General features: G+C 52.2%; 1 protein-coding gene across 1 annotated transcript; it reads left to right on the top strand.

Moving 5' to 3' along the window:
* Positions 1-1997: 1997 nt before the first annotated feature.
* Positions 1998-8944, top strand: Arrdc5 (arrestin domain containing 5). The gene is made up of 3 exons (XM_038321187.1): positions 1998-2250; positions 5155-5360; positions 8426-8944. The coding sequence occupies exons 1-3, from the start codon at positions 1998-2000 to the stop codon at positions 8942-8944; spliced, it is 978 nt and encodes a 325-aa protein (XP_038177115.1).
* The last annotated feature ends 3147 nt before the right edge of the window (positions 8945-12091 follow it).

The raw sequence follows: 12091 nt of genomic DNA, 5'->3' as shown, positions 1-12091 counted from the left end.
AGGAGTTTCTTTTTTTTCCCGCGAAAACTCAGGGCGTTTTCAGAAGTGTCCAAAGGCTGCTGCGAGAAACTCTGCCACCCTAATGGGTGGAGGGGGCGGGCTCTTGGTTCCTGATTGGCTCGCGCTGTGGCGGGAAGCGAGAAAGACAGTGGGGGCGTCCCCACGACTGAGTATCTACCCGACCGCCGGCTCCGCCCAGCAGGCTGTGCCCAGTTTACCAAGAAGGCCCAGGTCCCCTGGCATGCATAGGAATCCTCGGAGGGATTACCCCCCTAGAGATACCCCTGACCTCAGTACATGCCCTTTCGCCCTCGACTGGACACACTTTGACCTCTCAAATCTAAGACCCCAATTTTTGGCCACATACCCCAGGAGAACTTGAGGGGTGCATCCCCTCCAGACATCCTGCACCCCATATCCTGAACATCCCCAGGCGCATTGAGTAACATCAGGGCGCTGTTAGTGACTCCCCCACCCCATGCTACCCACCCGCAGGGCTTCTTTTCCACCTGGTTTTTCCCGCCTTCTGCAAGCTGTCCAGGCAGGCAGCGCCTCCCTGCCCCCTCCACCCAGGCCTGCTCCATTCTGACCATCCTTGGCAGGGACTGGGCATCTTCAGGAACTGATGAACAGAGAGCCCAGAGCTGCGGGGTCCAACCCTTCGCTCCAGCATTTGGGGTCTCTGGCAAAGCAAATTCTGGTTAGGGTACCAAACAAGAAGAAAATTAGTAAGTCTTAGAGGACAATTCCAAGTACAACCACAAGCCATGAGGTCAGAAGTGACCAGCGGCCACGTGGGGGCTGGGACAGAGGCACTTCGGTCTGGGAACGGCAAGGACGCATGGGGTGTGGAGAAGGCTTAGGGTAGGGGTGCCAGAGGAGGCCCCAGAGCTGGGCAAAGAACAGGTAAGACCTCAGAGGCCATGGGAAGGACTTTGTCCTTTCCTTCTCTACCTTGGAAGTCCTTAGCAAAAACTTTGTTTGAAGTGTCTCCTTGTGACCCCAACAGTATCCAGGCCCTCATCTCTAAGATCTGGGGAAAGGGCCTTCCCCAGTGAGATAGGCTTTATACGTGTGGCAAGGGATGTCCCATACCGCATAGCCTGGCAGCACACACCTGGCACCCTAGCACTGGGAAAGTAGGGGCAGGAGGACCAGGAATTCAAAGTCATCTTCACTTACACAGCAAATTCCAAGCCAGTCTGGACTATATGAGACCCTGTCTCAAAAATGCAAACAACAAAATAATTAACATTAAAAACCAGGGCATACAAGGTGGTGGTAGAGTACCTGCTGCCAAGCCGATGACTTGAATTCAATCACTGGACACGAATAGTGGAAGAAACTGGTTTCCATGAGCTCCAACCTTCACGTGCACGTGGCCTCACACATGTAAGTAAACAAATAAATAATTTAAATGTTTATTTAAATAATAAAACAGGGAGACATGATGTCACTGTCTACAAAAGCAATCACACAAGGCAAGTCAAGACAGACCACGGACAATGAACAGGATCTTCCCACGGAGCATCAGGACCTCAGTGTCCTGAAACTCTCACTACGTGCCCAGGCTGATCACAAACTTGGTGATCCTCTTGCCTCACAAGTGCTGAGATTAAAGGCATAAACCCCCAAGCCTTCTGGCTTATTTTACTTCAAACTTCACACAAAGCTGTCCAGGCAGCTTCCGGCTTTGGCATCCTAAGTTGATGTGGTGACAGACTGGAGGGTTTCGGCTTTCTATGCTGTCCTAGGAAGCAAGAGTCAGGACTGGGGAGCGATGGTCCCAGAGACCACAGCAGCAGGATCAGGGGTTCAAGGTCATCCTTGGATACAGAAAGAGCTCAAGGCCAGCCTAGGCTAGCAGAGAACCTGTCTTTCTTCCCAGAACTCTGGGTGTAGTGATGTCACAGAGGTCACCACAGCTGAGGAGCCCAGGGGGAGCTGGGTGGCACTCGGGGGAGGGGAAGGATGTGTCTCCCCCCGCCCAACCTCCCATGTCTGTGGTGAAGTCCATCGAGGTGGTGCTGCCCAAAGATGCAGTCTACCTGGCCGGCTCGAACATAGACGGGCAGGTGGTCCTCACCCTCAACAGTACCCTTGTGGACCCTGTTGTGAAAGTGGAGCTCGTCGGTAGGGGTTATGTTGAATGGAATGAAGAAATTGGAGAGACCCGTGATTATAGCAGAGATGTTATTTGCAATAATAAGGCAGATTACGTACATAAAACAAAGACATTCCCAATAAAAGGTAAGGATGCAGCCAGCAGCCGGGGGCAGAAAGGCAAACACATCCGCTAGTCAATCAAAAATCCCTAGGGAGTATCATGACATGGATTGGAGATAGATAGAGGGAAGTCAGGTTAAATCATGACCATTGTGAAGATACGAAGATGTGGGAACCAATCAGGACAGAGACATCCAAAATGACCTCTTGGAAGGTAATAAATATATTCAGTCCCACAAACGGCTGTGAGAGGCCCTCTAAGAAATCATTCCTGTCAGCTTTCATGAACATCTCCCTCTGGTACTAAGACTCGAGGAGACCCAGGAAAGGGGTCCTGAAGGTCACCTGGGAGGAGGGGAAGACAGCACGCTCAGGACAAAGTCCTCAGTCCTGCCAATCCAGCTCTAGCATATGTAATTATTATGGCTCAGATGGAAAGGTATCCTGGCAGTCAGGAGCCAAGGAATACCACAAAGTCACACTGCACAACAAGCCTCACACAAGAGACTTGGAGGAAAGAAGGCAGGTTTATACAGAGTTTCTCGGAGCTTTCCAGGGTGGGGATGGGTAGGATTTCGAGTCCAGAGCGTAGGTTGTTTCACTCTTAGGGCAGGGGCTGGGTACAGCCACTGGGGCAGTTAGAGTGTTCTGTGGGTGGGACCTGGCGGTGGGAAGTCCTTAGGTTCCCCACATCACTTCACCTGAGCATCCTGGGAACTCCATTTCCTTCCCAAACTGGGTTACTGGGTTGTTGTGGGTGTTCATAGGGTTTCCAAATTTGGGGTTTAGTTTGGTTTGTTTTTTTGAGACAAGATCTTACTATGTGGTCCTGACTGTCCTGGAACTTGCTCTGTAGGTCAGACTTGCTTCAAACTTAAAGAGATCCTCCTGCCTCTGCCTCCCAAGTGCTGGGGTTAAAAGTGTGCTCCAGGGCTGGAGAGACGGCTCAGAGGTTGAGAGCACTGGCTGCTCTTCCAGAGGTCCTGAGTTCAGTCTCACAGCCATCTGTAATGAGATCTGATGCCCTCTTTTAGCGTGCAGATATATATATATATGCAGATACAACACTTTATACATAATAAGTAACTTTTTTTTTTTTTTTAAAAAGTGTGGGGCTGGAGAGATGGCTCAGTGGTTAAGAGCATTGCCTGCTCTTCCAAAGGTCCTGAGTTCAATTCCCAGAAACCACATGGTGGCTCACAACCATCTGTAATGAGGTCTGGTGCCCTCTTCTGGCCTGCAGACATACATGCAGACAGAATATTGTATACATAATAAATAAATAAATAAATATTTTTAAAAAAAAAGTGTGTTCCGGGGAGGGGAGATGGGGGACAAGAGAAAGGGAGGGAGGGGAAACTGGAGCTAGTAAGTAAAATTAAAAAAAAAAAAAAAAACATGCTCCATCATGCCCTGGTTTTGTTTTGTAATATTTTTATATTTTTTATATGCATGAATATTTTGCCTGTGTATCTGACTAAACATGTATGTACCTGGTTCCCCAGATCAGAAGAGAACATTAGATCCCAAGAACTGGAGTTGCAGCTGGTATTACTGTCGTGTGGGCACTGGGAACTGACCCCTGTTCTTCTGTGAGAGCACCCAGTGCTCTAACCGCTGAGCCATCTCCAGAACCTTGTCTTGTTTTTAAGAAAGGGTTTTACGCCGGGCGGTGGTGGCGCACGCCTTTAATCCCAGCACTCGGGAGGCAGAGGCAGGTGGATCTCTGAGTTCGAGGCCAGCCTGGTCTACAAGAGCTAGTTCCAGGACAGGCTCTAGAAACTACAGGGAAACCCTGTCTCGAAAAAACCAAAAAAAAAAAAAAAAAAGAAAGGGTTTTACATTTGGGCGGTAGTGGTACATCCCTTTAATCTCAGCACTTGGGAGGTACAGGCAGGCAGAACCTATGAGTTTGAGGCCAGCCTGGTCTACAAGAGCTAGTTCCAGGACAGGCACCAAAGCTACAGAGAAACTCTGTACCACCAAGCCGAGTGTCATTAAAAGAGTTAACATTTAACTGAGCACAGTAGCACTTTGGAAGCTGAGGCAGGAGGATTGCTGAACATTTGGAGCCAGCCTATGGCACAAAATGCTGGGTTCCGTTCCCAGCATCATGTTACCCGCGTGTGGTGGTGCATGCCAGTCATCTTGGCACTGGAGAGGGAGGCAGAAGGGTTAGGAGAGCAGGTCATCCTACACAGTGACCTCCAGGCCAGTCAAAGCTCTTCCTGACAGGCCAACACAAAACCCTATGACTCATTCAGCTACTTAGGCATTTATTGAGCACCTACTGTTTTCCAAATGTGTGCTAAGTACCTAGCCTACAACCCTGAATGCAACAAGTAGTGCTTCTGATGTCTCCGGAAATTGCTCAGTACAGGTAGCCATTAAAAGGTTTAGAGATGAACAGCAGGGCACACGCCTTTAATCTCAGTACTCAGGAGGCAGAGGCAGAAGGATCTTTGAGTCCAAGGTGAACCTGGTCTACACAGAGAGACACTATCTCAAAATAGAGGGAGGCTTGGAGAGGCAATGCGAGGGCTCATCGGGCAAGGGCATTTTTGCCAAGCCTGGACACAGGCACACACACAAAAGAGACAGGTAAATAGAAATGTAATAGCTGAGCAGTCGTGGTGCACACCTTTAATCCCAGCACCCAGGAAGTAGAAACAGGTGGATCTCTTGAGTTCGACGTCAGCTTAGTCAACCAACAGAGCGAGTCCCAGGACAGCCACAGTTACACAAAGGAAGCCTGTCTCAAAGCACCAAAAAGAAAAGAAAAATAAGTTCACAGAAAAGGAGGCAAGGTAGGAGGGCCCATGTCGATCAATAAAAACATGGGGGTGTTAGTGCTTAGCCCCAGCCCCAGTGCTGCCACCAAGGTTCTGGAAGGTTCTCACGCACGGCCTCGGTGTGTTTTGCTTACAGATAATTGGTTAAGGGCAGGCAGCCACACCTTTGACTTCCATTTCAACTTACCTCCCAGGCTTCCGTCCACATTCAACAGCAAGATCGGCCATGTCTCCTACTTTGTGCAGGCCCTGTGCATGGGCCGGGAGCATATCCTGGCCAAGAAGAGGCTGTACTTGCTAATCCAAGGGATTTCTGAATTCCGCCAGCTGAACCTCATCCAGGTACCAAGGCTTCGGAATGATTCCACGACAGGTGGCTTGTGGGGGTCAGTAATAGGGCTTAGCAGGTAAAGGTGATTGAGGAGACTCTCACTCAAGTCTCGGGATAACACGACCCCCCAGTAACTCACGAGAGACCATCCTTGCTGCAATCACACGAGGTTTATTTGACAGGACAAGAACCAGTGCACTGGGGCCAAGACTCATAACCCACGTAGGGGAGAAGTTCGACCCCGAGTAACTGGGAGAAGGGGTTTTTAAGGGAAGAAACCACAGCCCAGTAATCCGAAGGGAGTAGGGAGGGAGTCACAGAAAATTCCAAAAATACTAGTGACGATCACAAGGGGGTAACTCCCTGTTTCTCAAGATTATTCTCAAGATTACAATCTAACTTTATCTTCAGCTAGTTCCTGAAACTAAACCGGCTATTCCTAGATTTCTGATTCTTCCCTCCCTGCTTAGATTTTTTGGCTCTGTTTTTTCCTGCTAGGGGGGGTCTGGATTTATCCAGGTCTTTCAATTGTTGCCAAGCTTGATGACCTAAGTTTGATTTCCAGGACCCATCTGAAGAGAGAAGGGAAGAACCAACTCCTGCCAGTTGCCCCTGACCTCCCTATGCATGCTGAAACCTGGGCTCTCCCCCGCCAGCCTTATATACATACACAACACAATAATTGATAAAATAATAATAATAATAACAACAACAACAACAAAGCAGGAGCCTAGTAGGTAGGGTGACTCTCAACTTTGTGATTTTACACCCTGTGATATTTGGCCCTGGGACATCTTGCAGCTTACGGTTCATAATAGAGCTCCCCACCAGCACCCCCAAACCTCCTAAAACTCAAGTGAGGGTCCTGGTGGAAGTGGCTGCTGCACCGTGGAAGCTTCTGGCAGAGCCAGGAGGCCAACACCCAACAGGGCCCAGGACGTTTGCAGGGAACGATCCAGTCCTTCCTCAGTGCCGCTGAGAGAACTGTCAGCATGCCCAGGCTTCATGGCCCATGACACTATGGGGGACAGAAAGAGAGAGAAAGAGAGAGAGAAGACTGGTAGAAGCTCGGGCCTGGCTTAGACCAGTGATACAGTCCCAACATAGAGGTTGTCACCTCCATAGTGAAGGGCACTTGTGATCCAGCCAAGCACAGGAGAGATGCCCTCTGGGTGCCCTTGGATGGGCAGGCACCCGTTCTGGGGCCTGCATGAGGACTAAAGGTGACTTATCAGCAAGTGGGGGTACAGCCTATGCAAAGGTCCTGGGGCTGCCCAGAGCCCGGTGTGGAGGCGTGGTGAGGAAGCCCACCTGTAAACCCCAGCTTTGTCTCACTTTCGGCGGCGGGTTCCGTGAGGCCTGCAGAGGCCCTCTTACACATGTGAAGTTGAAGTTTTCAACACAGAGGAGGGGCTCAAAGGGAATCTCTCTTGGTGTAGCAGGCAGAGAGAAATGGCCCCTTGCTGAGAAGGGGGAATGAGAGATGCAGGAGTCAGAGGTTGAGAGTGGAAGGTGATGTCAGAAGGTCAAAGGTTGGTAGACCCTTGACCCTATGAGGATCCCTTGTTAACCTGATTGTACTTTTCTTTTTCCTTCTTTTTAAGATTTATTTACCTTGGTGAAGGGGGCCCACAGCAAGTGTAGGACCTCAGAGGACGCCTGTGGGAGTCATGGGAGTCAGGCCCACAGCAAGTGTAGGACCTCAGGACGCCTGTGGGAGTCATGGGAGTCAGGCCCACAGCAAGTGTAGGACCTCAGGACGCCTGTGGGAGTCATGGGAGTCAGGCCCACAGCAAGTGTAGGACCTCAGGACGCCTGTGGGAGTCATGGGAGTCAGGCCCACAGCAAGTGTAGGACCTCAGAGGACGCCTGTGGGAGTCATGGGAGTCAGGCCCACAGCAAGTGTAGGACCTCAGGACGCCTGTGGGAGTCATGGGAGTCAGGCCCACAGCAAGTGTAGGACCTCAGGACGCCTGTGGGAGTCATGGGAGTCAGGCCCACAGCAAGTGTAGGACCTCAGGACGCCTGTGGGAGTCATGGGAGTCAGGCCCACAGCAAGTGTAGGACCTCAGGACGCCTGTGGGAGGAGTCAGTTCTTTTCTTTCACCAGGTGGGGCCTGGAAACTGAACTTGGGTCTTTGGGCCTAGCAGCAGGTGCCTTTGTCCTTTGAGTCACCTGGGAGCTGCCGCCCCACCCCAGGGCCTGTATCATTCAAGTCCCATGACCTCTGATAAAGTTGCAAAAATCAATTTAGCATGAACTGGGTGTAACAGTTACATCCTGGCACTTGAAAGATTTAGGCAGGAGGATGGCATTAGAGGCCAACCTCAGTTACCCAGTGAGACCCTGTCTCAGTGACGATGACGACCATGATCATAATAGTGATAACAGAAATAAAGCAACAGAGTAAATTCAGACAGGAAATCATTGTACAAATACATGGACGCTTAGGGTTCTGAGTGAGCTGAGACATCCAGCTTTCAAAGTGGACAAACTCTTAAACACTCCAAGAAGCATTCTTGTTTTGAGTCAGACAGGGTTTCTCTGTGCGGCCCTGGCTGTCCTGGAACTTGCTCTGTAGACCAGACTGGCCTCAAACTCACAGAGATCCGCCTGCCTCTGCCTCCCGAGGGCTGGGATTAAAGGTGTGCCCCACCGCCAGCTTTGTCCTGTACTTTTTTTTTTTTCCGTACAATATTCTGTCTGCATGTATGCCTGCAGGCCAGAAGAGGGCACTAGACCTTATTACAGATGGTTGTGAGCCACCATGTAGTTGCTGGGAATTGAACTCAGGACCTTTGGAAAAGCAAGCAATGCTCTTAACCACTGAGCCATCTCTCCAGCCCCTGTCCTGTACGTTTTAAAAGTCTCATTCTATAGCCCTGGCTGTCCTTTCTGTGGCCCAGGCTAGCCTTGAACCAACCATCTTCCAATCTGAGTCTCCTGGTGCTCCACCGTCCTGGAGACACAAGTCAGGGAGACCGAAGTCTGGGTCTCAAGTCTCCCCACAGTCCCCCGCAGCCTGCATGAGCTGCAGCAATAGGTCCTCAGCGGGTCTATCCTCTTCCTTTATAGAACCCCATATTGGTGGAAGTGGAGAAGAAGGTATCTTACAGCTGCTGTAGCCAGGGCTGGGTGAGCCTGCAGGTGCAGATGGGCAAGAACACTTTCGTGCCGGGTGAGAAGGTGACATTCACGACAGAGATCCGCAACAACACGGGCAAGTATATCAAGACAGTGGTCTTTGCCCTCTACGCCCACGTGCAGTACGAGGGCTTCACGCCCAGTGCCGAGCGGCGCCGGAGGGCAGACAGCAGTGAGCTGCTGCGACAGGCGGCCAACGCTCGCATCCCAGCCTTCAACAGCACCACAGTGGTCAGCGCCTTCACCCTGCCACTGGTACTGTCCGTGAGCAACAGCTCCCAGGAGAACGAGATCATGCGAACGAGCTATGAGCTTGTTGTCACTATCCACCTCCCCTGGTCCTTGTCTACCGTCAAAGCCCGGCTGCCCATCATCATCACCAGCAGGAGGGAAGACCAGGACAACTGCCCCCAGGTGGTTGAGTCACCATATGAGGATCAACTGGTTTGAATGCCCGAACTTTAATATTAAAAACCTATTGTAACTCTGAGTTGCTTGTCTGCTGGATCTGGGGCTAGCACGGCAGGTACAATGCCCTGGGCTCGACCCCAGATACCACACAATCCTGGTGTCATCCGGCACTCAGGAGCTGAAGGAACAGGAATTCAAGGGCAGCCTCCGCTACCTAGCGAGCTCCAGGTTAGCCTGGGTTGGGTTATGTAAGACCCAGTCTGAAGTGAACAGAGGTGTCTCTTAAGTCTTGCCAGAGCAGTCACTGTGGGCCAAGCTCCCATGGGTTAAGTATCTACCTCTAAACAGAGGTCTCCAAGGCCAGGCATGGTGGCACACTATCCTAGCACTGGGGAGGCTGAGAGGTTTGAGGTCATTCCTGGTTATATGTCGCGTTGTCAGCCAGCCTGGGCTATGTGAGACTCTGTGTCAGTACTATGCCATACTGCCATTAACAACCTAGTGAAGGCTTTCTGGAACATTCTATCCAGCTCTACAACTTTCACAGGGAGACTCCTTCCCCCTCCACCCCTGAGACTCAGTGACTCACACAGGCAAGCGTTGGGGACATTTCCTGTGTGGTGACTGACGGCATTCACCATGCCAGGTGGGCCAACGGGAGAAGGCAGCTGGGGCCACCAGGTTTCCTGTCCTCCGTGGAAGGGCCCCTCATTCTTCCTGGTTCCCAACCCCAAAATAACCCCCCTCCCAGAAACCTAAGCCACTCACACAGCTGCAAGCTCTGGGGGGTGGAGGGGGGGGCGAGCAGTGGCTGCAGCTGCCACGGGGGACCGTCCACACTTCAAGCCCCAGCCACCAGTGCAGTGACCAGTCTCCCCACCACCCAGGACTGGTGGGAGGAGCCCAGTTATCTTGTCCAAGGTGACACCTCCATGTTCACTTATTCATTTTCAAGGTGGTCACCAGGACGGCAGCCCCCGGTCTCCACCCAGGGGACAGCAGGAACAGCTTGTCCCCACTGGTGTGACAACATGATTAGGATGTCCTGGACGCTGGCAGTGCTCTGAGTAGCTGGCCAAGCAGGGCCACCGTGGGCCAGGCTGCCCTCTCTGGGACCTGGGAGGGCTGTGGCCCCTGAGGGATTGGGTTACAGGTCCCACAGGGCACAGCCCTTGGGCCAGCCAAGATATTTATAAAGTGAAGCCTGCCCACTGGGCCGCTTGCTTTTAAGTCGCCTCAGGAGCCACCAGGCAGCCTGCAGGGTCTGTCTCAGAGCCCAGAGAAACAAGGAACCAAGGAAACACAGTGGCTGCCTCTCACAGGAGCTGGAGTGCCAGGATGTGGCGGGCAAAGGAGACACACGGGGTCTGGAAGAAGCTAGGACAGCTTGGTGGGCCAAGGGTCTCAGAGCTGTGCCCCTCCCCCAAGCCTGCCACCACCAGGCCTCTCACAGGGGACAGCGGGCAGCTGGCGCCATGAGGCCCAGGGGGGCGGGGACAGCCAGGGCCTGCGTGTTAAATGTCCCCCAGCTGCCTGTGGTGAGGGGCAGCGTAAAACCCTGGCCACACAGGCCACATGAGTAGATGTGGACAGAGGCTGGCCATTAGGTTCTGAGTAAAAGCAAGGACTTGTGGCTATAATGTATCCTCCAAAGAGTGGAGACATGGGGACGTCAGGGCTCAGACACTGCAGACAGACGGAGTGGGGACATCAGGACTCAGACACTGCAGACAGAGTGGGGACGTCAGGGCTCAGACACTGCAGACTAGCAGTCTGCAGTCAGCTCTCTTTAATCTAGAATCTTTGTTTTTCTTGCCTAAAATCTTATGTAACCCAGGCTGGCCTCAAACTCACTGCGCAGAACAGGCTGACTTGAACTCTCCTGATCCCCCTGCCTTCAGCTCTAGGGTGCTGGGGTGACAGGCATGCAGCCCACCTGGAAATGTAGTGCTGAGGACAGAACCCACGATTGGTGTGTATTGATTGAGCAGTGATGCCCAGCTCCTAATTTCTTCTAAAAGATGCCAGAGTGGTTGCAAATGCCTCTCATTCCAATACGGAAGATGGCCTCAGTCAATGAGACAAAATAAAAGTTCCTTGGAGGCCAGCAAGATGAATCAGTTAGGAAGGGAGTTTGCTGCCAATTAAGGCCAGAGTTCAATCTCCAGGCACCACGTGGCAGAGAGAAAGGATGCCGGCATACTCTTGTCTGACCTCCACACACCAAATAAATAGATGTAACACAATTTTAAAATATCCCTTGGATTAACTCCCCCAAGTATTATGCTGTCTTGTTTTTGAGACGGACTCACTATGTAGATCTGGCTGGCTGTCCCTCCCCTAAATTTAGTCTTAATGTTATCCTGCTGGCCTGACTTCCCACTGGTCTCTGAGTGCTACCAAGCCAAGAGGGTTCAGATTATGTCCCCAGGACCAAGGTTAATAGTACATGCCTGCTAAGACACAGGGAAGGGTGGCGTTGGGGGTCACTGAGGGAAGGGCACCGTGGGGGCAAAGAGGAAGGGGTACTGTCAGAGGCACAGAGGGAAGGAGCGCCCTCGGGGATCACAGATCACAGAAGGAAAGGTGCCAGGGCATAGAGAAAGGGATGCATCAGGGGCACAGAAGGAAGGGGCGCCACGGGGGGGGGGGGGAGCACACAGAGAAGGGGCGCCGTCGGGGGCAGGGCGCCACCTACCGGCAGTGTGCCCGTCTTTCCTCCGCCCCTGTGAAGGCCACATTGTTCAGTGGAAGCAGGAAGACGAGGAACTCAATCATCAAGGCAATCCAGAAAAAGAAGGTCCGAAACGGAAGTCGGGAAAGATTTGTAGTACCTCAGCAAGGGTGGGTCCTCCCCAGGTTGGGCTCACGCTTGCATATGCGCAGTTGCAAACGTATGCACCCATTTTTTTACCCTCACCTGAGGAGAGGTCGGGGAGCAGCAGCTATGGTCACCCCCTCAGCAAACATTCAGCTCTTTCTTAGCCTCTGAGGCCGTCTGAGGTTAACCCCTTGGCTTACAGACCACGGGGAGAAAGATTTCAGGAAGGTGGGCAGCTTCAGGGCCTTCTTGGCCCAGGAGTCTGGGAAGCACAGGTGGCCACCTCTGGGTTCCAGAAGGCCTCGGCACGGTGAGCGCCTCAGGTTGGCCGAGAGAGAGCAAGCTATCACCTAGGGCCTCATCCG

This window comes from Arvicola amphibius, chromosome 1 (genome assembly GCF_903992535.2).
Source record: "Arvicola amphibius chromosome 1, mArvAmp1.2, whole genome shotgun sequence".
In the NCBI taxonomy this organism is placed as follows: Eukaryota; Metazoa; Chordata; class Mammalia; order Rodentia; family Cricetidae; genus Arvicola; species Arvicola amphibius.
The sequence above is the reverse complement of the archived record's forward strand: the minus strand, read 5'-3'. Positions and strand labels throughout refer to the sequence as shown.

Coding starts and splice junctions, on each gene's coding strand:
- Arrdc5 (XM_038321187.1), top strand. CDS start 1,998: ATGTCTGTGGTGAAGTCCATCGAGGTGGTGCTGCCCAAAGATGCAGTC. Junction 2,251..5,154: donor AAAGACATTCCCAATAAAAG/GTAAGGATGCAG, acceptor TTTTGCTTACAG/ATAATTGGTTAAGGGCAGGC. Junction 5,361..8,425: donor GCCAGCTGAACCTCATCCAG/GTACCAAGGCTT, acceptor CTTCCTTTATAG/AACCCCATATTGGTGGAAGT.